This window comes from Microchirus variegatus (assembly GCF_963457635.1).
Source record: "Microchirus variegatus genome assembly, chromosome: 20".
Classification (NCBI taxonomy): Eukaryota; Metazoa; Chordata; class Actinopteri; order Pleuronectiformes; family Soleidae; genus Microchirus; species Microchirus variegatus.
Window position 1 is genome coordinate 7,428,780 of NC_139821.1, and position 25,075 is coordinate 7,453,854.

The following is a 25,075-nucleotide window of genomic DNA, read 5'->3' on the forward strand; positions in this document are numbered from 1 at the left end:
AAGATCAGCATCGAGGTGTCAATAGCAAAAAAAAAAACAGTCTGATGAGATTACTGAACGGGAGAGGAAGCGTATCGCCTCTTCACCGTCAGGAAAATGAATGCTGCATTCATAACGCATGACACATTCCACACACTCCGTGTGTAGACGGTTGTGTTCCCCCCCCCTCCAGTCATAAATCACATACCACAACGTATATTTACATCAAAAGACCAAAATGTTGTATTTACTCGTCATGAGTGAAGAAACTTGATCCTGACGTGTGTCAATAAGGAGACAGTAATTCAACAAGAGAGGAAAAGCTCACTTTCACCTATAATTACAGTAGGCGTACATTAGTTCCCTGTGTGGTCACTGATGGCATCGCTTACAAGGCAAGTGCCGACGTGTAACGGCACCGAAGACAGAGCACCAGGAAACTTTAGACTGAGTCAGTGAAACAGCAGTGGAACTGTGGTTTTGTGGTTGACCATAAATGTTCTTTTTAATTCATGTGATCAAGATAAGAATTTTAAATTTATGTCCTTGTACTAACAGACTTATCAACCTCAACCTTATCAAGCGTCAAAATCTACTGCTCCGTGTTTGTTTGGCCCTCCTCTGTGGCGGCTGCTGTGTTTGGGCTACCTCTCGGAGACGGACTCTTGCTGGGCACTAGCGGCGTCTTGCGTCCGGCGGGGATTGGCGGGAGGAGGGGCTTCATGTTGGAGCCGGGGCGTCGGTCGGAGGAGGGTGACGAGGCGACTGCGGCGAGTGGATCCGAGTCTACGCGGGAAGTTTCGGTGGATTGGTCTGACGCCAGGTGGTCTGAAATGGAAGTGTTTGATATGAAGATAATGAAACACACGAGATAGTTACAGTCAACATAATTATCTCACAATCAGGTGAGACCACGTTGGTAAATTAAAATGTTTTTAATGATTAAATAACTCGAGGAGACATAATAAAATGTCACTTACCTTCACAAATTCATACAGTAAAGTGCTGTAGTTAAAATACATAAATACAACATGCTGCTACAAACTGATACTGGATCTATACGGCAGCGAATGCTGTGCTCATAGTCTTGGGACATTAATGTCATTTTACTGTTGATGCAGTGTGAAATAAGGCCAGTAAGTGGCAGCAGAGGTCAGTGGACATGATCGAGTGCACATCTTGCTGATATAGTTGTATTGTAGCAGCTGTTGTAGTCGAGTCAGTGTAGGATACAGTTGTATTGTAACCATATATACAGTATATACATTAAAGGGGCTAAGTGTAAGTTCCATAGTGACACGTGTGGCCGTCGATGAACTGTCATCACTGTTGTATGATGTAAGGGTGAGGGGAAGAAATATTGATTCTTAGATGCATCGTGATTCAGATGTCGAAGATTCTGAATTTGATTGACAACATGTTCAAATTACGATTATTTAAATATTAAATAGCATAAAATAGAATAGGTACGAAAAAGCGAAGTGCAGCGCGACTACCAAAACAGAAGTCACGGCCTCACGGGTGAAAGTGGGTAGGATAGAATGTGACATGTGATGCTTGGACATTTAAGTCGATATAACTGCGCACTTTATCACCAATGACTGGAGGCTAACGTCACACGTGCTCCAAACAAGTACAATGAATGAGAGTTGCATAGGTGCTAATGATACTTTAGCATGAATCAGCTTACATTTTGTCTTAAATATGTTACTTCTTTAAGACGCAGTTGTAACTTTACAAGTTTACTCATTTAATTTAGTTTAATAAATGATTGTGGAAATGAAGGAAACTCTTAGTTCTCGTTATAGAATGCACTGTTGTTAAAAATAGCGGCGGGTAAGTGGTGAGTGATCACACTCAGTGAGACAAAGACATTCAAAAGAAAATCGATAATTGTTTCATACTCAAATCGTGGCCCCTGAATTGTAATCGAATTCGCAAATTTTCCTGTTTGTTCCGATGAGCTATGCTTAAGAAAAACCTTTTATATTCAATAACTTTTGTGGGGGTTTCTGTTCTGAGTCTGTGTTCTTCTGGGAGTCACTGACTCCCTGATTCATGTCAGTCTAAAGGCCATTGTAGGCAATGGAGAAGGTTGCACATGGTCTCATGTGTAAAATAAACATTCATAACAAAACCTTTCGGTGTTTCCACGGCTTGTCCCAGGGCAGAGGTATTGACTAGTTCATCAGAGGCTCCGCCGGCTGAAGTGGGCACAGACAGTGCTGTGCTGGCATGAGATTCTTCCGAACCACTTGTAAAAGGAGAAAAAAAGAGGAAGGGATGGTGAGGAAGAAAAACCATAGATAGCAGGTGAGGAGGAGAACAAAAGTTAAAAAACAAACATACAGGTCATTTATTTGACTTAAAGTACACCTTTACATATATGATATTCTGTCAATTTAGATCCTATAAAAGCACTCACACTCAACTCACACAACAGACGGGATCCTTGACTACAATGTGCGCGATAGAAACACACAAGTAAAGACACATCCCCCCGTTAAGAGCGGTGACAACAAGTAGATAAATGTCTGGAATCCTCTGAAGAAATAGTGAAGCACTGAGTAATGCGAACCATAAACACTGGGGGCATGCATCACTCACTGCTCTGACAGAAGCTCCTCAGAACATGATTCCACAGGGGAGCAAATCAGTCGCGACTGAACGTATAACTGTATCTCTGCATCTGTGATATCTCCTAAGAAAGAGTTGTTGACAGACAGTGAAGCAGTGTAGTGTTTTGCAGGCGAGAGGAAGCTGCACGACGCACACAAAATGCGTACGCTGAAGAAGTGCAGACAGAGGGGAGTGAAAATGCAGCAAGAGCTTAAAAATACCTGCATTCATTAGCAAATCACACACTCAGTAAACTGCACTCTTAAGTTGAACACGTTAGTAAAACAGAGCTGAGAAAACAACAATAACACTCCAGTGGTTTCCTGCTCACAAATACTTTTTTCTGATATATATGTATGTGGACATATATGTATACATATACACGTATGTCTATATGTATATGTATATGAATGTATACATATGAAATCAATATATATGAAACATATATATCAACACATACATATATATACACACATATATGAACACATGTATATATATATATATGTATTGAGGAAAGTAAAGCAAATTTTGTGACCTTTGACCCATTTTGACTCACACAATAATGTGTTATTTCACCACTTTAGTTTGTAAAGGTTTGCCTTTCATTAAAAACAATTAATGTGAGATTTGTGTATACATATGAAATCAATATATATGAAACATATATATCAATATACACATACATATATACACACACACATATATGAACACATGTATGTATATATATATGTATTGAGGAAAGTAAAGCAAATTTTGTGACCTTTGACCCATTTTGACTCACACAATATGTGTTATGTCACCACTTTAGTTTGTAAAGGTTTGCCTTTCATTAAAAACAATTAACGTGAGATCTGTGTCCCCTTGTCCTTTTCGCATGGCACAAGAAAGACTTTTTACTTTAACATGAGTACATTTTTCCACCCGTACTTTGACTTGTACTGTTATGTTATGTTATCAAAAATAATGGCACTTTTACTCGAGTAGAATATTTCCGTTCTCTTTCCAACCTCTGATATTTAAGGTCATCTATAAGTGCGCCACAATCAGCCACAACATAAGGACAAGTACCTTGATTTTGTGTGCGTCTCACTGCTCTCCTCAAGATGCTGGCTATCAGAATTCTGCTGAGAGGACGGTGCAGTTTCAGAGCTGAGATGGACGAAAAAAAAGAAAATGACAGAATTCAATCATTCTTCACTTACTGGGAAAAAAGCTATTTCACATACACATTTCCACAGTCCACTAAGATAATATATATAAAAAGGAGGCAACCATTTAATCTTTTCATATCCGAAAAGATGGCAGGTGCAGGTATATTTAGGGATGACTGATTGGAGAGTGCTGCTGCTTGATGAGCCTGAATGGCACCTGCCACTTCACCGTCAAGGTCAAAAACTAAGCCCAAACAAGTCATCAAAACACATTTAAGACAAGAGCCCCAATTAAGTCAATTCACCCCACGTGAGTGGCAACTTGAAATTCAGCAGAAGAGTACGGTGGAGTGTGTTTGACTTATAATGGACCTTTTGAAGAGCAGGCTGTAGACCCCGGGACTCTTCCCCATTACAGCCTCTCTCACCAGCTGCTCACGCCTCCTGATGGAAGCAAGCTCCTGCAGAGAGACGAGAGACAAGAGAGGAGGGGGAAGTGAAGATGAAGGACAAACACCGGAGAGAGACGGATAACATAGGTGAGAAAAAACAAAGGGGGAGTTGATGTGGAAGGTGATTAAAGGTGACAAAACATGGTGGACAGTGGGAGGTTTAAGGAGTTCTTCCCCGATACATTTTATACAGTATTGATGTTTTCATTTACTTTAAAGGTGTCAACACATATTAATATTTCATCATACATCTTGTGACCTACAGTGGGGTTCTTCTGTGGACTGAGCTCTGCTTGGATTCTGGTGAAATAGTTAGCGTGAGAAGGATCTGAAGGGTCAAGAGTTGTGGAAATGTGCGACGTGAGCGTTTCTGATTGGGTCCTCGATATCGGCGAGGGCGGTTTTTCATCCAGCTTGTGAGCTTAAGTAAAGAGAGATGTAACATATCAATACAGAGTAATACTGTACATAACAATGGATATAGTCTCCTGGTTGGAAGTCCCAAGATGTAAAACTGGAAGACCACGTCCACCTAGGGCTGAGTGAGGGATTCTACACGTATGCAAACCCATTTATGGGAAGTATAGTGATTATTAAGAATACTTATTATTTCAAGAATTCAATTTCAGCATTTTCATTTGCTAATTGCATGTTTCCGACAATGATTTTGATTTAAAATTGAGTAAATGTTCCACCCGAGTAAGCAGATACAGTCAATAAAAGCAAAAGACATACAGTATATTCACATCACATTACAAAACATGAGCAAGCAGTCTTGTATACAGTACCTTAAAGGGATACTTGAGTAAAAAGTACAAGTATCTTACCAGAAAATGACTTTGGTAGAAGTGGAAGTCATGTTTTTATAATATTACTTCAGTACACAAAATTTACTGTACTTAAGTATCAAAAGTTATTTTCTGATATAAAATGTACTTAAGTTTTAGAAGTAGGGTGAGTTGTCTTTCAACTGGAAGGTCGTGGGTTCAATTCCTGGCTCGGCTACACTTATTAGTGTCGAAAAACACTATATAAACACAGACCAAACTGCCAACTGTTCTTATTCTGATTTTATTTGGTAGTAACAAAGAGGGTTATTAGGAAATGTAGTGGAGTAAAAGTTGCTAGACATATAACTAACAAAGTAAAGTACAGATATGTGCATTTTGTACTTAAGCACACATTACATTACATTACAACACTGTGAATCCAGTACCTTGATGAAATGAGCACCATGATGCTTTGAGTCTGCTGAAACAAACCTGCGGAGGCGTCGTCTGCTCTGTTGTTGTTGCTTTCTCCCCTCTGTTCCTCTGGCAACAGGTACTCCTTCACTAGCTGCCTCAGTGTTGGGTACACTTCCTCCCAGTCATCTACACACACACATACACACGCACACACGCTTACATAGCGTTCTTAGTGAGGACACTCATTGATCCAACCCTTCACCTAAAACTAAAACAAACCTTATTCTAACATTAACCCTCAAAAGCCCACTTTAAATCTCAAGAACAAGCCAAAATGTCCTCACAGGGTAGGTTTGAACACTTCACACACACATAGCGAGATGTGAATACAGCTAATACATCTCTACATCAAACAGTAATGACTCAAAGATATGGGGATGATGACCTCAGAGTAATGAGGTGCTAGCTCACAGTGCATAAAAGTGATGAGTGCCCCACGCTCCCTGTATGTTCATCTCATTAAGAAAACAGCATACTGTCTGAGAGCTTTCATGAGGGACTGATAAACACAGCGATTCCACAGGGCTACGTGGCCCTAATGCACGCGGTAATTGGATTGGAGAGAGTAGCGTATGGATTTTAGTGAAGTGTCGTAATTTATCTGCGGCTACATCGGTGACAATCAGACGGCCGCCGAGCCAGGGATAAGAAGAGAGAGAAGTGGCGTACACAAAGGTTGACCAGGTGGAAATATTTTCCGTACCACAGGGGACAACGTTGTCGAAGAAGCCCGGGTGCTGCGTGGTGGTGTTTGAGTAGAGCTCGATGCGCGACACGGCCACGTCAATCTGTGCCGGCTCGTAGATGCTGCGGCTCTTCAGGTGGCCCGTGTACTTCTCCACGTCTGTGGGGAGGAAGAGGACATATCTGGGCTCGAAGTAGCTGTTCTTCAGACTCAACACGCCCTACGGGGGGAAAAAGACGTTTACTGTAACATAATGTTTTAATATCACTCTTTCTGCCACTGTAAATTTTATTATAATTGCATGTTTGTGCAGCCACTCCTTGAGGAGCAAAGGAAGAGCGGGGTTTGGTAAATAAGAGCACAGGTATTAAGGTTTGAATTATTTCCCTGATGATTAGGTTTTGAAACAGTCATTTCACTCAAATTATAAACAAACACGCTTCAAATTAAATACGATAGCTGGGTAACTTTAAATAACCTGCTGTTTAGGTATTTTGTGAGAATATTATGTTTAATATTGCAATTATTTTGGACCAAAAGTGTGATATAAACCAGCACAACTGATGGTTTGGCATCTAAACTGTCATTTTTAAAGTGATATTTAAATATTTGTTCATGCGTCTACAAAACTAAAACACTTTCTCTCATCTAAAAGATCTAAAGATTTCTCCGCTGGTGAATTCCTGCAGCAGTGCAGAATAATTCTGACACATTTACATCTGTTTATGCTGTTTGGTCACACATGGCTGCGTTTTCATCAGAGAATACATGCAGTCAGATAAACATGAACATCCCTTTTTTTTTTTTTTTTTAAATACAAAAAAATGAATTAAAATTCCCAAAACAGTAGTTTAGTAGGTATACTAGTTATATTAGTTGTGATCTGAAGTCCACCTATAGCTCCACCTTTAACACACCTAACATCCACGTGATGAAGGGATTAGGCAGAAAAGTTTATCACAATATAAAAAAAAGTCTTAAATCAGTCAGTATTGATAACTATTGCAATACAATGTCAGAGGGTTAAAGAGTAAATTTTGCTCCTGAAGTCATGGTAAAGAAACCACGTTATATCTTTAACACCTAAGCCTCAAAATGTCCACCTGGACCTTTTTTTTTGCCTATTTATTATTGATTATTTGATTATTTATATGCATAAAAGGGCCAGAAAATGTCCTGTGAGTAAGTGCCATGTTGAAATAGTGTAACAATTTTAAATTAGAATGAGACACTTTTCTATTCCATAGAACTTGGACTGAGCCCTGCATAGAGCCCTGACCTTTAACCCCATGATTGAGCACCTTTGGGAAAGGCCTTCTTCTCATGCCTGACCTCATTAATGCTTTACAGAATGAATGAGCACAAATTCCCATAGAAACACTTCTAAGAAGTCCATTTTAAAGTCCTGTACATAAAATTGATTACGTCCCTGTTGGTGTAATGGTCAGGCGCCCCAATACTTTTGTATATAGATAGTGAATTATACCTCCAGCTCCATATGGACACAGCACCCCAGTCCTTCTCTGGCCACTTCCTCGATGGCGTCTCTGGTCAACCCGTAGCGTTTACCCCCGTAAAGCATGGTCTGGATAAACTTACCCTGAAACAAAAAACAAATGGAATTTCACCGGGGTTAAAGAAAGAACAGGAGACATTTTAGTGGCCATACTCATAAACAGTTTGGAGATGTTTATCGACCAAAGTGGACGGACGTAACGCGACCCTGAGCGTGTTCTGTCAGGAGTAACAACCTGGAGTCATGTGTCCACCTGTGAAGTGAACTTCTCACCCTGGTGGTCAGCGCAAAAATGCCCCTTTTCTGTTATTTCTCACACCCTGACCTTTTGGCAGCCTTGACCTTTGGCCCCACGTTTCATTTGAACAACATAGTTTCTTGTTATGGTCTGTCTGTCCTGGGAGACGGATCCCACCTCTCCTCTGTGGATCTCTAACTCCTTCATTTTTTCCTCTGTTGATGTGAGGGTCTACGGATAAAGGGATCTGCTGGTCTATATAAATAAAATTTTACTGACTTGACTGTTTGTGCAAATGTAATGTTATGACTTTTGTTTTTAAAGCACTTTGTGTATAATTGTATTCTTTGTTCTTTACAGAGCAGAGCTCTCAGACTTGCATCCCACCACTTAATATCAAGTTATAACAAGTTATTTCTGTTTTTTTCTTTTATTACTGGACTAATTTTGCATCATTACTACATTTATACTGTGAATTATTTGTTGTTCCATATCAACACAAACACTTTTACATTGAAAAACACACAGAAATAGAGGAAAATCAATCCTAAAACGTGCTTGTAAAGGTCCAAACATGAAGCCACTTAGTAAACAACTGCATATCTCAAGAATGAACATAATAAGACATAATTTAAAGTCTGTTTTGTCTCTTCTGAGGTATTTCTTGTCTTAATCTCTCCTAACTGAACTACATTTAAACACACAATTACATTGATTGTTGTGATTCTACAGCGATTCGTGTATAATTACACAGCAGGCCCTCTTTGTTTGTGACACGGCAAAGAGTGTAAGTACCAGGGGGCTGCTGTGCTGATTGGGGTTAATTCTGCAGAAGCGCAGTCACAAGGAGTGGGTTCAAGAGGTTATGATTGCGTAGTTTACCTTTGAACAAATTTGAGGAAAAAAAGGATTGAAGGAGAGGAGAGCAGCTGACATGAGAAAGAGGTCAGAGCATAATAAGAGCAGGACGGGGAGGACAGTAGTGATATAAATCACAACTGGCAATAGAAGGGGAAAAAACAGGGGGGTAAAGGTGGGGAAAATTGCATCAAATCAAATGGAGGACGGAGCAGACTCTCCATTTAACCTGATCCACTTCCTTTGTAGACGTGGACAAAAAGGCATCAATAGCAGCTTCAAAGGCCTTTGCTGTGTAAATCACGTTATGACCACAAACTTCTGCAGGTCAGGCCCCGCCGCTCTTACATAAGCAGCAGCTCCACAACAGCAGAGAGAGAGAGGAAATATGGACGACTAACGTGTCCGTAAGACTAAATATTAATGTTTTAACAGAAAATCAGGCAGTTAAAGAAAAACAGATCCATCACGGTGGAATTAATGAGCTCATATATTCAACTCATTATGGCACAAGCACAGTGATGACAACGCCTCGCAAAGACACAGTAAACATTTAACACTATAAGGACCAAGGAGGTAATTTTGACTGATTTAAATGTAAAAAGTCTTAATCACACATACTGTATTTATGAGACAAAGTTCACCAATTATCTTCGATTGCAGTCATGTTTGCAGATTATTTCCTACATTTTCATACAAAACGGACAATTCCTGCCGTGTTGTGTTTACATACCATGTGAATCATGTTCTGGAAGTCTTCCTCGCTGACAAAATGGTAATCGATTCCATTTTCTTCACCAAAGTAGGGTGGCCGTGTAGTGTGACATATTCTGTTGAGACACACACACACACACACACACACACCCCCCCCCACACACACACACGCACACACACAAATACACAGCACATTAATTGTGCAGATTAATTGTGCAGTTTAATATGGAAAGTTATCCAGCAAAATACTGTCATTTATGTTAATTCATACATTCAACATCATCTAAAGGCGGCCAGCAGGGGACGGAAAACATGGACAAGGCCCTACATCTCCAACAATTGTGCCAGGGTTATGTCATTACTCTAACATTAAAGTTCCTCTGCATGTGTTTAATCTGTGATTTTTTTTTAAACATCTAAGGCTAAATAAGTATAAATACAGATTAAACTGGCTAATTGTAGCCTTTTACTTTAGTTTACCACTTGACTTATCATCCTTTAAAGATTTTACTTTTTTACTTTGACACCTTACCTTGCCTTGACATATTATTCTATTTCTACCACCTATCTTCTCAACTCAACTTTTATGTACTTTATGTATCTATGTTATCTGGATAATTATACTTAGACTGGTTGCTATTAGCTTTATTTATTTACTGCATTACCATGAGTTAGTTATTTATCTTCCTCTGTTACAATAAATTATTCTATAAATAATTATTTTTCCATTCTGTTTCCGTGTCTTTTGGTTTATCTGTGTTTATGTGTGGGCGACGAGTGATTATCTTGTACTACTGTGTAAGAAAAGCCACATAAATACAGTCTGACTGATTGACAGCCGTGCGACACAGAAACCACTTCAGCACTGAAAAGGAGACGTTGTTATGTGTCAACATTATATTACATTACGAGGAAACTTCTCAAGCTGCTCATATTCCTCTCTACAGCATCTTGAGATCACATTTAACACCAACAATAGCATGATTTCTTGTACATTTTCAGCTTTGAGAGCCGAAATATGAACTATTTATTGTCTCCAAGGACTGGATGAAACAAAAGTCTGATACTGACCCATATCCAAAGCATTCGCTTAAGTCCTGACACAGTCTGTGGGCCAGCTCTCTCTTGCCACAGCCTTGTGGACCTGTCAGCACCAGCATAGGATAAGGAGAGTCTGCACTGGGTAAAGTACTAAAGCACAGAGAGAGAAGACAGATTCATACACAGTTACTCCGTTGCCAAAGGTGAAAAAGACTTAGGTATAATAAACTATGAAGCCTGCGCACTGGAATTGAAAGTCACTGTAACAATCAATAAAAAAAAAAAAAAAAGACAGGGAAACCTTGCTGGGTAAATACTATGTCGGCTTTCTCAAAAGCACAGAGGAGAATGTTAAATTGACTCGAGCTGCAGCATTTTATTTGCTGATGATGGATGTTTTCCAAAAAAGTGCTGATGCATGAGCTCATTTTTTATTTTTTTTTGGAGAGAGAGCAGAGATAATGTGAGCAACAGTGAAACACTGCAGATAAAACAACTGTCACAGTGACTGATCGCTAAAAATGTGTGCGGGGCCGATGATTTATCGCATTTAATTGCGTTATAATCGCCACGTTAAGTTATATATAAAGATTACACACACACACACACAACGCATTCTTTCGTACAAACCTGTCGAACAACATCTGCGGCTGCATCAGCTGATACACCAGGTGGGTCATGTGATCTCTGGCGGCCACCACTTCCATCGGTGGATCGTATTTGTTCACCGACGCCACCTATGGAACCAAAATATAACACTTTTTCAGTATTGTATGAAATCAGGATCAGTATTTACAATAATAAAAATGATTTATTGCCCAAGTCGAGTTTATTTATATAGGACATTTACAACAACAAGATGTGAGACAATATCTGACAAATCCAGACCCAATATTCAGTGACACAGCATCAGGACTAAGAGGAAGATTGAAAAGATGAATGAGGCTTTAAAAAGGATTTTAAAAAAGAGAGTCGTACCTTCTCTTCGGCCGTGACATTCTCCTGGTCCAGCATGGTGAGATGTTGAAGCAGAAAAACCACCGACAGCCTGTAGTCCTGTTGCACCTGATAATCACATTTTCATACTTCACGTTACACACATGTTTCAGTATTACAGTTCATTATTACCATGTTTCATGTGCAATATTTGATATTTGTATTTCAAATTTCAATATTATAGGCTTTATTATGTTCACTATCATGTGCAATATATTTATATATATATATATATATAGATTACATCATGCCGTTTCATTGGCACCACTTTTGACACTTTATTTTGACACTTATTTTCTGTCACATTTAGATAGATCTTTTTGCAATCTTATCTTATATTGTTATGATTGTACATTGTTATTATTGTAATTTGGCAATTTTGGAGCGACCTGGAACAAGAATTTCCTTTGGGATTAATCTTATCTCATCTTATTACACACATACAAACATGTGGTGAAGTTATTATTGTAGAGCGTATACTGTACATGTTCTGTGATGTCGTATCAGACAGAGGCACTACACAAACGGAAGTCATCACAGACGCTGTGAAGTACAGAATGTCTGACAGACGATGACCTTCCGCCCTTCATGCACAGTCCTCCTCCTCCTTCTCACATGATGCTCCTAAGACTACGTTCAAATAACTGGGTTACACTGGGGGGTTACCTGCACAGGGTTCTGCAGAAGATTGAGGTCTCTCAGCAGGGAAAGTTCATGGATGTGCTTACACTCCTTAATCTCAGTAATCTGGAGAGACAAAAACATACAAAATGATGCTGTGGTTTATCTGTGCAATAGTAGATTTGTACATAATAAATCAGAATATTTATACTATTTTCAGTTTTGGGATGTCTGTTTTTTTTTTAATTCTTAAACAGTGATGTGTCTGACTCAAATGTCTTCAAACAACAATATTTAAAGCTGCAGATTTGTGCTTTCTGTTGTTATTAATATTGTTCTGTTTCTTTATCTAAAAACTATCTAACTCACCTGACCTTCAACATTTATCCCATTAAGCTGCTAAAATCTGAAGCTTTTTGCAGGCATTTTCTTTGTGTTTTTAGTCAAGTGCCTTGTCGTTTCGCCTCGCTAGTGCAATGTTGTTAGTGTTTGTATCTGGTGTGACCTCAAACTAATCACTTTCACAAGATCTATACGGTGCTGCACTGTGAAAAAACATGTGGAGCTGATAGGCCTAATCAGCATTGTTGTGCACTACAGTCTGTGACAATTTAAAGAGAGTTTCCACCACTAAAACTGTGCGGCTACTTATACATCTTCTTTCAGATCCGTACCAGGTTCTTCTTCAGGTTTAAGGAGCTCAGTAAGTAGAGGTTCTGAAGACCAGAGAGGCTCCCGATGCGGTTGAGAGACAAGTCGAGAAACTGGAGACTCTTTATGGTCTCCAAGCCTTCGATCCTCTCCAGCTGGTTCCCTCTCTGGAGAGTCAGAGAAGAGAAGAGTGCATGTAACTCATGTATATGCATTGCAGACATAAGTGGCTTCCATCCATGATTCCCCACTGATAAATATTAAGGACGTTTCACAGTTCGCTCTGTCGGGTGCGTGAACTTTGTTTCCCCCTCAGCGTCGAGTTGAGTGACAGAGCCTGCTTCTTTCTGCTAAATCTTGATAGGTGACAGCCAAACAGCTGGCAAGGCACTCGTGCAGCATGCTTAAGAACCAGATGTGGGCACTCCTCCCCCTTTTGTCAGCATTCCCATACCCGCCCCTCCATACTCCATTCCATTCCAGTAACTAAAGTTGTGATCCAGCCGCCTGGCTCTGCCTCGAGCCTGCTCTTGCCAAGCGTGGTTCCTGGCAGAGGGCTTCTGTCAGTGGAGCGGAGGGGGGGACCTGTGCTGCAGGTGACTGTGCCGGTCCCTTGAAGCTCTGGGTCAGCACCGTGATGGGCTTCGAACCAGGCAGGACTGACAGGGCCATGCTGTTTAGGGAGGCAGCATGTGAGGGAAAAAGGGGTCAGGGATGGGATTAGATGGATGCTGCGTGTAAGTGTGGGTGTGTGCTGAACGTGGTCCAGGCTCGCTCAAACACTTGCAGCTGTCACAGGAGCAGGGGCAGACACAGCCAGATTGGTAGCTGCTGACAATGAGGAAGCACTGATAAAGGACAGAACACACGTGCGCGCGCACACACACACACACACGAGCAGAACGAAAAACCCTGCTGTTGGACCATATGTTGTTTCTCATACCGAGGGCCAAGGTTTTAGTGAATGTAAAAAGCAAGCATGGACCAAAACAGAGACATAAACAGAGAGAGAGAAGCAGAAACAGGTGAGTTCATACACAAACATTCATTCATTAAACAAGTGTTTGTGTATTCATAACCATTAATTCCAAAAACAGGGCCATCAAGACCAAAACAGATGCAAATGTATCAGTGTATTAATGAATTAAAGAATAATAGTTTAGCTTTCAATTTGTGTGAAGAACATGTGCGTTTTCACTTTTAAAAAAGTAAATCTCGTTGTACAACTTGTATAATGACAATAAAGGCATTCTATTCTATTAAAAACATGTCATTAATATGTAATTAAATCAATATATGTATATAAAAAAAACACTGTATTTCAACTCTACACAGGTGTTTTGGACGTCTTGTGGTAATTTTCAAGGACAAATGTGACATATTGTCAATAAATTCAATCATCCTGATTCCCCAAGGTCTTGTCTTTGTTTTTTATACCATATTTATGCCTATTTATTTAACTCTAATGTAAGTTCCCGCCAAAGCAAGAGCTTTGAGGAATCCACGTTTGTAAGTCCGCACTCGTACGCTCATGTGCACGAAATGGAACTTACGAGGCAGAGGTGACTCAGCGGCAGATTATTTAATCCGCTGATCCTGGAGATCCTGTTGTGTGCCAGGCTGAGGTGAGTGAGCATGCGGCACTGCTCTAGTCCGCTGATCTCACTGAAGCCGTTGTCTGATGCGCGGGCATGTTAAGAAATAAAGCACTATCTGGACGCTGAAGGACTTTGTTTAGAGAAACAAAAACAAGCTGTGTGTGTGATGAGTTCATATGCAGGTGCTTCTCAAGGATACAGTCCAGATCCAGTTTAGTGAGACACAGATACGCGGACAAATCCGTCATCTTTGTCATGCGGTTATAGCAGAAGTTGGCCACCTAGAAAAAACAAAAACACTACAAGATTATACAGATATATCGAGTACGGGAAAGAATTCAGAAAAGTTCACTGTCATTCAAGGGCGGTTAATGCGCCGTAAGCAGTTCCTGAGCGACTACAGATGGGCTATGGAAATCCAGGCCAATCTTCGGGGAATAACACGAGAGAACAAAGCCCCAGCCACCAATCAAATGTTGTCTTATCCTGTCAGCTCAAGGTGACGGTGACGCTCTACCTTGAGGTTCTTGGGTGGCTGGAATCCAAAGAAGTCGGAGATGTGATTGTAAGAGGCGTCCAGGATGAAGAGGTAGGGCATGTGGCTCACACAGGACAAATCTGACGGATAGGGGGGAAAAAGTTAGAGGAAAGTGATTGAAGCGTACACTTGTGTAAAGTGAAAACAAATCAAAAGCTCACCTTTGATTTTGTTGTGTGGCAGTTCCAGCTTTTGAAGATGGATGTAGCTGCACAAGACGGAGACGTCGCTGAGATTGTAATTCTAGAATGGAGGAAAACAAACTTAGAAAGTGGACATAATGTGACAATCAGAAAATCTGTCAACTCGGTAGATTAGGCCCTGTTTCCACTAAGCAGTACAGTTTGGTTCAGTTTGGTACCAAAAGTGGTGGAAGGCTACCATCTTCAGGGTCTAACTTTTTAGACTGATGACTCAGTGATGCGTCCAGTGCTGTCCGGCCTTCGCGGCCTGCAGTGGAAACACAAACCAGACCAGGGTAATAATCATTCCAAATCGTACCATACAGCTTGATGGAAACAGGGCTTTTTGTATCATAAATGGATTCCATGTGTGTGGTATGAGATGAAGCAATCCTCTGTATTAAGTTTCAGCAAAATATGAATCTAAAATATACATTAATGCAGCGGCAGTGTTTTATCTGAGTCAAAGCAGCAACGCTTTCTTGCCAGGAGTTTATCAGTGTTGTATCGTACACAAACAGTGGTATTGAGTCATCCCTGCTGCGTAGGCATGTGTCTTACAGGCAGAGCCAGGTGGTCGTACAAGTGCTGCAGCCCACTGCCAAAACGTCCCATCTGGGAAATACGTCTGGAAATCAGCTCGGTGGTTAAAACACCGTTCTCCTGAAAACATAGGAGAAACAAGGTTGAGAAAACTGACACCAGAATGTGAAACGTGCACATAACACATCAATGTACATCATTATATTCTTTACACTTTAACACAGAGCGTATCTTTGCATTACCATAATTACGGGACGGGTTTTGGCCTGTTTTTGCACACAATGTTACTGTAAATACATTTTATACTGCTCAAATATCAAATTTAACATGTAAAAGCTGATGTTCATGTACAACTACAGTGTTCCTTTTAAATAAAAATTGTTAATACACTATTTTAACATGCAGTAAATTGTAAATAACTGCTAGATATTGAATGCTATTCTGGAAAAATGGGCAAAAACACTTTCTGGCACTTTTATGTTTAAAATAAGCCCCCAAAAAATTGCCATGTTTAAAAAGTTGGTCCCCCATCCTAAATAGTTTGAGAAACAGTGATTTAGCCTGCTTGTTGATTTACTCCCTCCCTCAGACTTGGTTTCCTACTTTACCTGCTGCACAACAGAACAAAAATGTGGAGCCTCATTTAAAGTGAGTCAGTGAATATGCAGCCACACTGCCTTTTCCTCTACGGTATTTATTTGCGACACAGTTTATATTTGTCAAAAAAAAAATGTGGTGACAAACAGTAAAAGTTTCCTGCTCCTTACCACCCTGTCTTTGTTTTCCTCTGGCTTGTCACTGCTGGGAGCCTCTGTTGATGCGGCGGCTGCGTCAGCGAGAGGCTCTGGGGAAACTGCCGCGGAAAACTCTCGACTCGTTTCCTTGTTGTTGTTGCTCGGATTTACTTCTTCTTCCGTCTCCGGCTTTACCTGTTGCTCAAGAAAACAAATGTGGAGGAAGTGATCCAATTCATTCTAAGGTCCAGTGTGCATGTAACAACTATAATAGTGAGTCCTCCTGTTGTAAAATTCCGCTTCAAAACACAAAACACATGCTGGTCCGACTGTTGTAGAAACATAGCGGCCTCCATCAAGCACGGCCCTTATACGCACACATACATAATGTGTAGTATATCCTATTGTTGCCAATAAACCTCTCTTAAATAATACACACTGTAGCTCACATTGTGGCATACTTTTGAGCAACAATAAAAATAAAACTGAATCAAAAATATTGATGACATACAGCTCTTTACTGTACCTCCATGTCTCTGTTTTCCTCTGGAGCATCACTGCTGGGAGCCTGTGCTGAGGCAGCTGAGGCAGCAGCAGCAGCAGCAGCGTCAGTGAGAGGCTCAGGGGAAACTGCCGGGTTTGGATTCACTCTTTCTCCAGACTTCTTGCGCAAGGTCTTCTTCTTTACCTGTTCCACGACAGAACAAAATGTGAAGGGTTTATTTAAAGTGACTCAGTGAATACTACCTTTTTTTCTTCTTTTTTTTTAAAGTTCCAATGTTGACGACATCTTATGGGTGAACACCCCTCTTTTCTAAGGATGTTAGGGAACTACAGTGGCCTTTGCATACTGTCAGCTGATAAGGTTCCTGAGGAAAGTGTTATCTATTCAGTAAGTAAAGAACTCACTTGTTTTACTTTGCAAACAACAGATTCTTGTTTTAACACAATTATTATGCACTTTTACAAACACATCTATGAGTAGTACATCCAAATTATGCCAATATCCACCTACATGTTACACACTTGGGTCCAAACACACACTGATGCTTTTATTTTGATTATTAGTAACATATATATATTTTTTTTTAATGACAATAAGTTTCTTTCTCACAAACATGAAGACATATAGTGAACAGCTGAGTTGTCCTGCTGCTGCTTACCTCCTTCTCTCTGTTTCCCTCTGGCTTGTCATTGCTGGGAGTCTTTGCTGAGGCAGCAGCAACAGCAGCGTCAGCGAGAGGCTCTGGGGAAACTGCTTTTTTCCTCGTTTTCCCCTTCATTTGTTTTTCCTTTTCAAGTAAAATTCAGCAACGGAAGACGAACCCGTGAAGGTCAAGGGGGTCAAAGTTACAGCAGTTACATTACTGCTTTTCTAATTCTTCCTTCCTTGCTTCCTGTATCCTTTATTCCCTCCTGATTCAACTGCAGCTGTCGTCCTGTCGCACACATGCACCGATGAGATTCCCTGCCATGGTTACCATAGCAATCTGTATACACATCAAAGGTAGCAGGCTTTGATAATTCCTCCTTCTCCTTCTTCCGGCTAGCTAACGAGTTAGCTTCACCGCGGAGCGTCCTTCATTGTCGCCTAGCAGCGAGGGCGAGAGGTGAACGGTATTGTGGGTTATGTAGGAGAGGAAAAACTGTAAAACTACAACTTTAAAAAATATAAAAAATAATGTCCTGGCACAAATGTGAGTTTTAAAAGACTTTCACGCATTCGCGCTTCAACGACGCGGCCATTTCCGATGTTTCAATTAAGAGCAAGTGAGTTTCTCGGCGCCACCTGTGTTGATATTGGTTTAGCGCCCCCAGGCTGTGACCATACGTTATAGCAGTCACTCTCTGTATTAGTTCCTAAAAATAAACAAAAACCTGTATGGGGAAAAAAAACTAAAATATCCACCATAACTAAGTTTTTTAATCTTTATGGATTTTATCACACTTTATTTAACATTATCTAAAAATAAACATGTTTGCAAATTTGCTGTATCCAACTTTGAGTGTCAATAGTATTCCAAATTGTGTTTTAGTGTCGCATTCCATTACAGCAGACACAACACACTCACTGTTATGGAAATGATTGCTGAATAAAGGTCTGAAAACATCAGGAGTTGTCTTGAATGTGATTTTAATCCTTGCAAGAAATGTGAGAAGATCAACGGAGCACAGTCTGCGATGTTTTCTGGTGATTAAATAGAAGGAAAAAACTGTTTCACAAGTATTTTCTCATGACAGAAAGAACAGATTTCAATTAGTACATTCACCATATTATTAGGTACAGAGTACACCAGCTAAAATGGATGGAGTGGTCTTCTGCTTACCTTGGTTCTTCACCTAATGGAAAAACCTGACTGATGTGCAGCCATACATCAGGAAAAAAACACTCACACAAAATAAACAAGTCAGAGATCAGATGGTTATGTATTTATTTGTGTATTAGTGTATGCAGTGGCTAATCACATGTGCTTGATTTAGAGAGGACAAATATTTCAGAGCATTTACTTGCAGTTCAAGTTAACTTATTAAAGAACTTAATGATTCAAAAACAAACTTGCATAATGAAAGTCAAGTGAAAAAAAAACAAACAACAAACAACATAAAAATAAAACCATGATTACTTGTTTTTTTTGGACAGCAGGAGTGCTTCTGACTCACTGTACACACATATGTTCAACACGCTTCCTGGACTCCTAATCGTATTTGTGTGACACCACACACCCAGCTAACATTATATTAAAGTTCCCCTTGAACGACATTAGAAAAAAATAGCTGTGAAGTTGAACAGCTGAATGAGCAGATTTCTTTAGACTTTCACACAATATGTACATTTCAGAGTGGTAAAGGCGAACCAACCCCTCAGCAGCTTCAGTGCTGTTCTCCCATCGATCCCCACCCATGTGTCATTATGATGGATTGCTGCGTGAGCTTTAGGGAGACCGGCGCTGGACCTGCTGTATTGACAAGACTCCCCATTTCTCTCTCCTGCTCTCGTTAAGTACTTCTTTCCAAAGTTAATGAACTAAAAACAGGGAGCGTTGCAGTAGCAGTTGAATGATTTGCGATCGTCTCCCGAGCTTATATGTTTAGCTCACTTTTAAAGACTAAAGCACATGTAGTGGGGCACAGCGAAATCAAGATTGAGGATTGTATTGTTGCACCCTGTAGGGGCGAGTATGACTGATGAGAAGGGTTTTACACACAACTGCAAGTCATTCTGTGTTGGTGTTAGTGTGCTCAAAATACACTTCCCTCCTGTTTTACAGAGGGAAATCAGCAAAGATGTCTTAATTACAGAGGGAGGAGAAAAAAAAGAAGTTAATTTGGCTTTCAACAACTTTCCACACGAGGAGCAAAACTGCACAAACTATAAAAAGAAGACAGATAAACATATTTTGTTACAGCCGTAGATACAATATAATTCCGAGTGAGGAAACTCTTTGGGGACTAACCCCAAATTGGCAGCAGGCGGAAGACGTGGCCTCATTCAGACAGTGTAATCTGGCATCTGTTATTGCAGACAGAATCAGTGGGGCCCGTGGGGGGCTGCCAGGAGAGGAGACATGGAGGTGTAATTGAGAGCAGCAGTTTAGATCTAATAGGAAAATGAGATGAGATAGGGCCTAAGTTTGGGTGAGTGTCCAAGACAATCGCCTTTTTATCTAGAGTCATTGTCAGACAGTGAGCGCAGGGGGGAAACTGTGGAAAAGAGTTATGTGACAGTAGAAGTTTGTATTCCTGATTACAGTATGTTACATGTCATAATCTAAAGTTAGCTCTCGACTATGCTGTTTTATCTGATAGTATTAAGAAAGATGAAATGAAGTAGACACAATCATGATCGAAGATGTGTTTCTCTGGCAACCCTTAAATTAAATTAAAAACACGTAGAAGCATATACCGTACAGAAAAGTGGACATGGTCTTCCTGTTAGCTTCGACATTTGCGATTCTTCCAGTAGGAGAACAGATTTTGAAACGAGGAAGTTCACAGACGCAATCAGGCACCTACTGGACGACACCAGCTGTCAATCACACTGGTGTCCACTCGTATGTGCTGTGCTTTATCGTCCATTTTCCTCTAAATGGGAACACATTCAAATAGACTCCCCGATGTTGGGTTTTACTCTCCAAACCAGAAGACTACATCGATTTTTGTGTACAGTCTACGTGCAGAATGCCTGTTACTTGACTGGAAGGCGAACCGTCGTTCCTTCTGAACTCATTACACCGTGGTGATCTTCTTGTCCTTAGTGGCCTGTTTGATGGCCGCCTGCTCACAGATGATCTCCTTCAGCCGCTGCAGCCGAGTGTTCTGCGTGCTCAGGTCGCCGACACCCGTCTGGCTGCGATGGAGCAAAGAGAGGGCGTTGATGTACTCCAGCTCCGTGTATCTGACGCCCTGGTCCACCACCAGGTTGAGGAGCTCATCAGCAGTGTTGTACAGCATCTCGTAGTACTGCCTGCGAGGAAGAGGACAGGATGTTATAGATCAGGAAAAAAAACAAAAAAAAAAACACTTATTATTATCCCAGTGCAGAATAAACAACAAAATGAACCACAAAAAAACCCAAAACTGCAGATGCTGTCAAGGCTCCTTTTTTGAAAGAGGGCTTCAAGGACATCACCCTGCTGCTGCAGGGAGCTCAGAGTAGAGAGGAGACAGTCTGTGCCCAAACAAAGAAGAAAAGATGTGTGTGTAGTAGTAATACTTGAGCTCATTAACAAGATCCCTCACAGTGGGACATTTGTTAAAAAAAAGAAAGACTATTGAGTCCATACTGATAAAGGCAGGAGCACAAAGACAACATGAGTGTTGCTAAATTACACACACTTCCACCTGCTGACGAGCTCTGTGTGCGATTTCTTTCTTTGCTTACAGAATACTCACTCGGGTAAACACAATATTTGGGTATACGTTTGGATTTACGCATTCCTAAGTGAAGAAGAAAACAAAACAGGAGAAGGGAAGGTGATGCACAGGAGTGTTGGGATGCAGGGCAGACTATCATTCTTTGCTCGGGGGCAAAACAGGTTAAATACCTTGGAGAATGTGTGTGTGTGTGTGTGGCAGTGTTTCAGCAGTGCAGCCATGTTCTCATAGACACAGAGGAACAGCTTTCACATCTATCTGCTGCTGGATATGAAACAAATGCTCACATGTTATGCTTCCACACAGCAGCTGAAGATACAGCGGTGGTTATGTTTGAAGTTTCTCTCGTCTAGGAAAATTCCAGTGTTATTTCCTATTTAATCTGACTAGTAATTTAAATCGGGACAGAGTTAATGATGGGCCACAACACAACAGCAGCAGCAACGGTAAACACGAAGGAGATTAAAGTGGTGCTGTTGTAAAGAGACAAGCTCTTGTGACAAAGAGAAAATCACAAGATTTTTGTGAGGATATTTTATGAGCTGTTGTGGAGATTGATGGACTGAAATAAAAAAGCAGGAGCACAAACAGATACGATCACCACTGTAAGCTCTACCCAAAAGGTTCCAGTGCTTTCCACAAAGTACTACAGCCCGGAGAAGACAAAAAAATCTACTTCAACTCGTAGTTCCTGCAGAGAAAACATGCACAGTTCCTGGTACAATATCCCATATCTTATTATGTAACATAGATGTTGCGGCCATTCTCTATCTTTTTTATTTAATCCATGCTGCACAGATTATTTGACAATGGGATGTCGGCTACATGTATTTCTGTCCAATAATTCAATAATCAATGAATCATCTTGCTTGTTGATACTACACAACGCAGCAACGAGGGTTTATTGACAGACATTGAGTAAAAGTATCTATAATACCCATTTGTTTTGGGTATAATTGCTTTAAAATAAGCAGTGTTTGACTTTCATAGACTTAAAATAAGCCTTTTATATGTTCTGGCTTTATAGAGAGTCTCATCTTACACCATCAGGTTTTCTACAGCAACCTGAATGGATAAACCAGCCTCAGTGCAAGTTTTTCTGTGCTTTAAAGCAGAAACTTACTACAAAAGTGAAAAAAAACTACATTCTTTTATGATATGAAAAGGCCATTGTACCATTAGATGTCATACATTCTCACACACTTCCATTTTAATTGAGATTTATGTGACAAAATCTAATTTCTGAAATGCAGAAACGCAGTGTAAAGTACATAAAGTGGACAAACTAAAGCACAGACAACCACTGATATCCTTTCTGTAAAGCAATATAAAACACCACAGTCGTTTTAAATAGTTGGTTTGAACAGCTCCAGCTCGTCTTTTTCTCATTGCAGTCAAAACCAGCCTTAACTGAACTGGCCACCTTGGACAAGGGCACATGCCAGTCAGTCAAAACGCTAAACAGCCTCATGCTGTTCTGTGAGCGCAGCAGCTCAGCCACCAGAGATAATAGCAACAGTAACATTGTTAGGCAGAAGAAAGGCCTTGGGGGGTGTTGTGACTGCGACAGAAAAATCCACCTGTTTAAAAAATGTCTCTTTGCGAGACAACCGAGGGAAAAAAGCGAACTTGTTATGACGTTCATGAAAGAATCCAGCAGCGAAGGGGGTTGAACTCTGCGTCGTGCCACAGAAAGTTGACAGTAAACGGATATGAATCGCTCTGATATGACGCAGTAAAAAAGAAAGTTTGGTGTAAAAAAAAAAGAAGAAGATATTTTTGTCTCATTTGTGTGCAGCTCTACCACCCATCCAAGACCCATTCTCTTCTTGAGATGATCATTTCCAGCGCTAATGAGGCATTAATGAGCACTCGGGGAGCTTCTGTTTCAAGGTGTTTTATGTGCCATCGTTGTCAAAATTCAACGGCAGAGAAAGATAAACTTGGAAAGAGTAATAAAGGGGCGGAATGGAGGAGATGGAGATAAAGAGAAAGAAGTGAGTGACAAATAGCAGCATATTCCTTTTTTTTTTTTTTTTTTTGCCTCCCCTTGACAAGTAATGACCTTGGTCATCAGAGCATTTGCATTCTGTCTCACACTTCATCCTGCTCTCAATTTCTCTCCAAGGTCTTGTTCATTTTTCCATCCCAAAGCTCATTTGATCAAAAAAAAAAAAAAAAAGCTAGTCAATATTGATGAGGATCACATTCGTTTACTCCTTCAAGGCAAAAAAAAAAAGAAAAAAGGTCCCACTTTTGGTGTAATCTCATGATGAAATGGTGTATTTGTGCAGTTATCTTTCCTCCAGCTGGTAAAGTGTTAATGTGAGTGTCTGTGCATGTGTTTGTTTAGAGAGTCTGTGTGTGTGTGTGTGTGTGTGTATCATAAAAATGCATCAAATTTACTCCAGAAACGCAGCAGAAAGCCTCGACATGACATCCCTCTCTACACCGAGTGATAAACTGCACGCTTGAGGAAAATCACCTCGTTATACTTTATGATCTGAAGGGAGGGAAAAAACGAAGATAAACACATAAAAACAGTCATTTCTTTTGTTGAGGGGAAGGAGATTTGAACAGAGGAGGGAAACTTGATTTTAGAGGAGAAATTGAACCATTTCATTCTGATATTCTAATAGTTTGTGAGGTATTTTTCGTTTTTTCAGTTCAGGATACCGGATTTCTCCCAGTCAGTCCAGTGTGAGCTGGGGGCACTCTATGGCTACTGTGTATAAATACTTCAAGAGTACTTGAAGTGGAATTACTGTTCTGATAAATTATTCAAGTTATTAGACCACATTCAGACCTGGTAATATCTATCTGGACTGTCATAGACAGATTTCACTAGGTACACTACTGTTCAAAAGTTTGGGGTCACCTATTTTTTTTTGTGTTTTCCATTAAGTGTCACACTTTTATTCATCAAAAGAGTTGCAAAATGAATAGAAAATATAGTCAAGACATTGACAAGATTCGAAATAATAATAAAGTTCCAAAAAGAAATTGTCCAAAATTTGACCAAAAAAAGTCCCCAAAAATATTTACACAACATTTGACCAAAAAATCATATTATAGCATGTCATCCAACATTTGACCAAAACATTTTTTGTCCAAAATTTGACCAAAAACTCATACTGAGCTATAACAGCTGCTGCTATTATAGCTCAGTGGTATAGTCCAAAGACCTTATTTTTCAAAATTATAATTTTGCCCTTCAAACTTTGCTTTAGTCAAAGAACCAGCAAAACTGCTTTCAGCTGTGCTAACATAATTGTACAAGGGTTTTCTAATCATCCAATAGCCTTCTAACACGATTAGCAAACACAATGTACCATTAGAACACTGGAGAGATGGTTGCTGGAAATGGGCCTCTATACACCTATGTACATATACCATTAAAAACCCGACGTTTGCAGCTAGAATAGTCGTTTACCACATTAACAATGTATAGAGTGTATTTCTGATTCATTTAATGTTATAATCATTGAAAAAAGTGCTTTTATATTGACCCCAAACTTTTGAATGGTAGTGTAAGCACAGGTCTGAACGTTGCCAATCCGTCCTCAGGAGGGATTAAATGATCTCCCTCCTCTGCCCCAGTGGTAAATTCAAATGAACACAAGGCACATGTCAGGAGACTTTGGGTGCCCCAGGCGCAAAGGGAATACAGGAGGAATAACACTGAACCAATCCATCCAAAGCAAGTTAGAGACATTGAGCCAACTGCAGGGGGGGTTTTCAAATCTGGCATCGATGCAATTACTCCACACATCTGATCGCAATTTTAACGCCATTTTCATCAAATTGTTGTTAATTTTTTTTTGTCCCCTCTGAACA

At 40.2% G+C, this 25,075-nt stretch overlaps 2 protein-coding genes across 2 annotated transcripts in view; both read right to left on the reverse strand.

The window, feature by feature from the left end:
- Nucleotides 1-571: 571 nt before the first annotated feature.
- On the reverse strand, nt 572-17,646 carry lrguk (leucine-rich repeats and guanylate kinase domain containing; the record flags this gene model as incomplete). Its single annotated transcript, XM_083906783.1, has 21 exons — nt 572-807; nt 3,689-3,747; nt 4,122-4,210; nt 4,465-4,622; nt 5,464-5,574; nt 6,152-6,353; nt 7,620-7,733; nt 9,479-9,575; nt 10,531-10,650; nt 11,131-11,237; nt 11,479-11,565; nt 12,163-12,243; nt 12,792-12,935; nt 14,322-14,446; nt 14,566-14,647; nt 14,884-14,984; nt 15,066-15,147; nt 15,648-15,749; nt 16,397-16,558; nt 16,890-17,051; nt 17,527-17,646. 21 exons carry the CDS (start codon nt 17,644-17,646, stop codon nt 572-574), a joined length of 2,541 nt encoding a protein of 846 aa, XP_083762909.1.
- Nucleotides 17,647-20,479: 2,833 nt separating this feature from the next.
- The window catches only part of exoc4 (exocyst complex component 4), a 102,075-nt gene continuing 97,479 nt past the window's right edge, over nt 20,480-25,075 (reverse strand). The window contains exon 20 of the mRNA XM_083907293.1: nt 20,480-20,828. Within this exon, the coding sequence (XP_083763419.1) occupies nt 20,591-20,828 (238 nt within the window). The 3' untranslated portion in view covers nt 20,480-20,590. The remainder of the gene's footprint in view (nt 20,829-25,075) is intronic.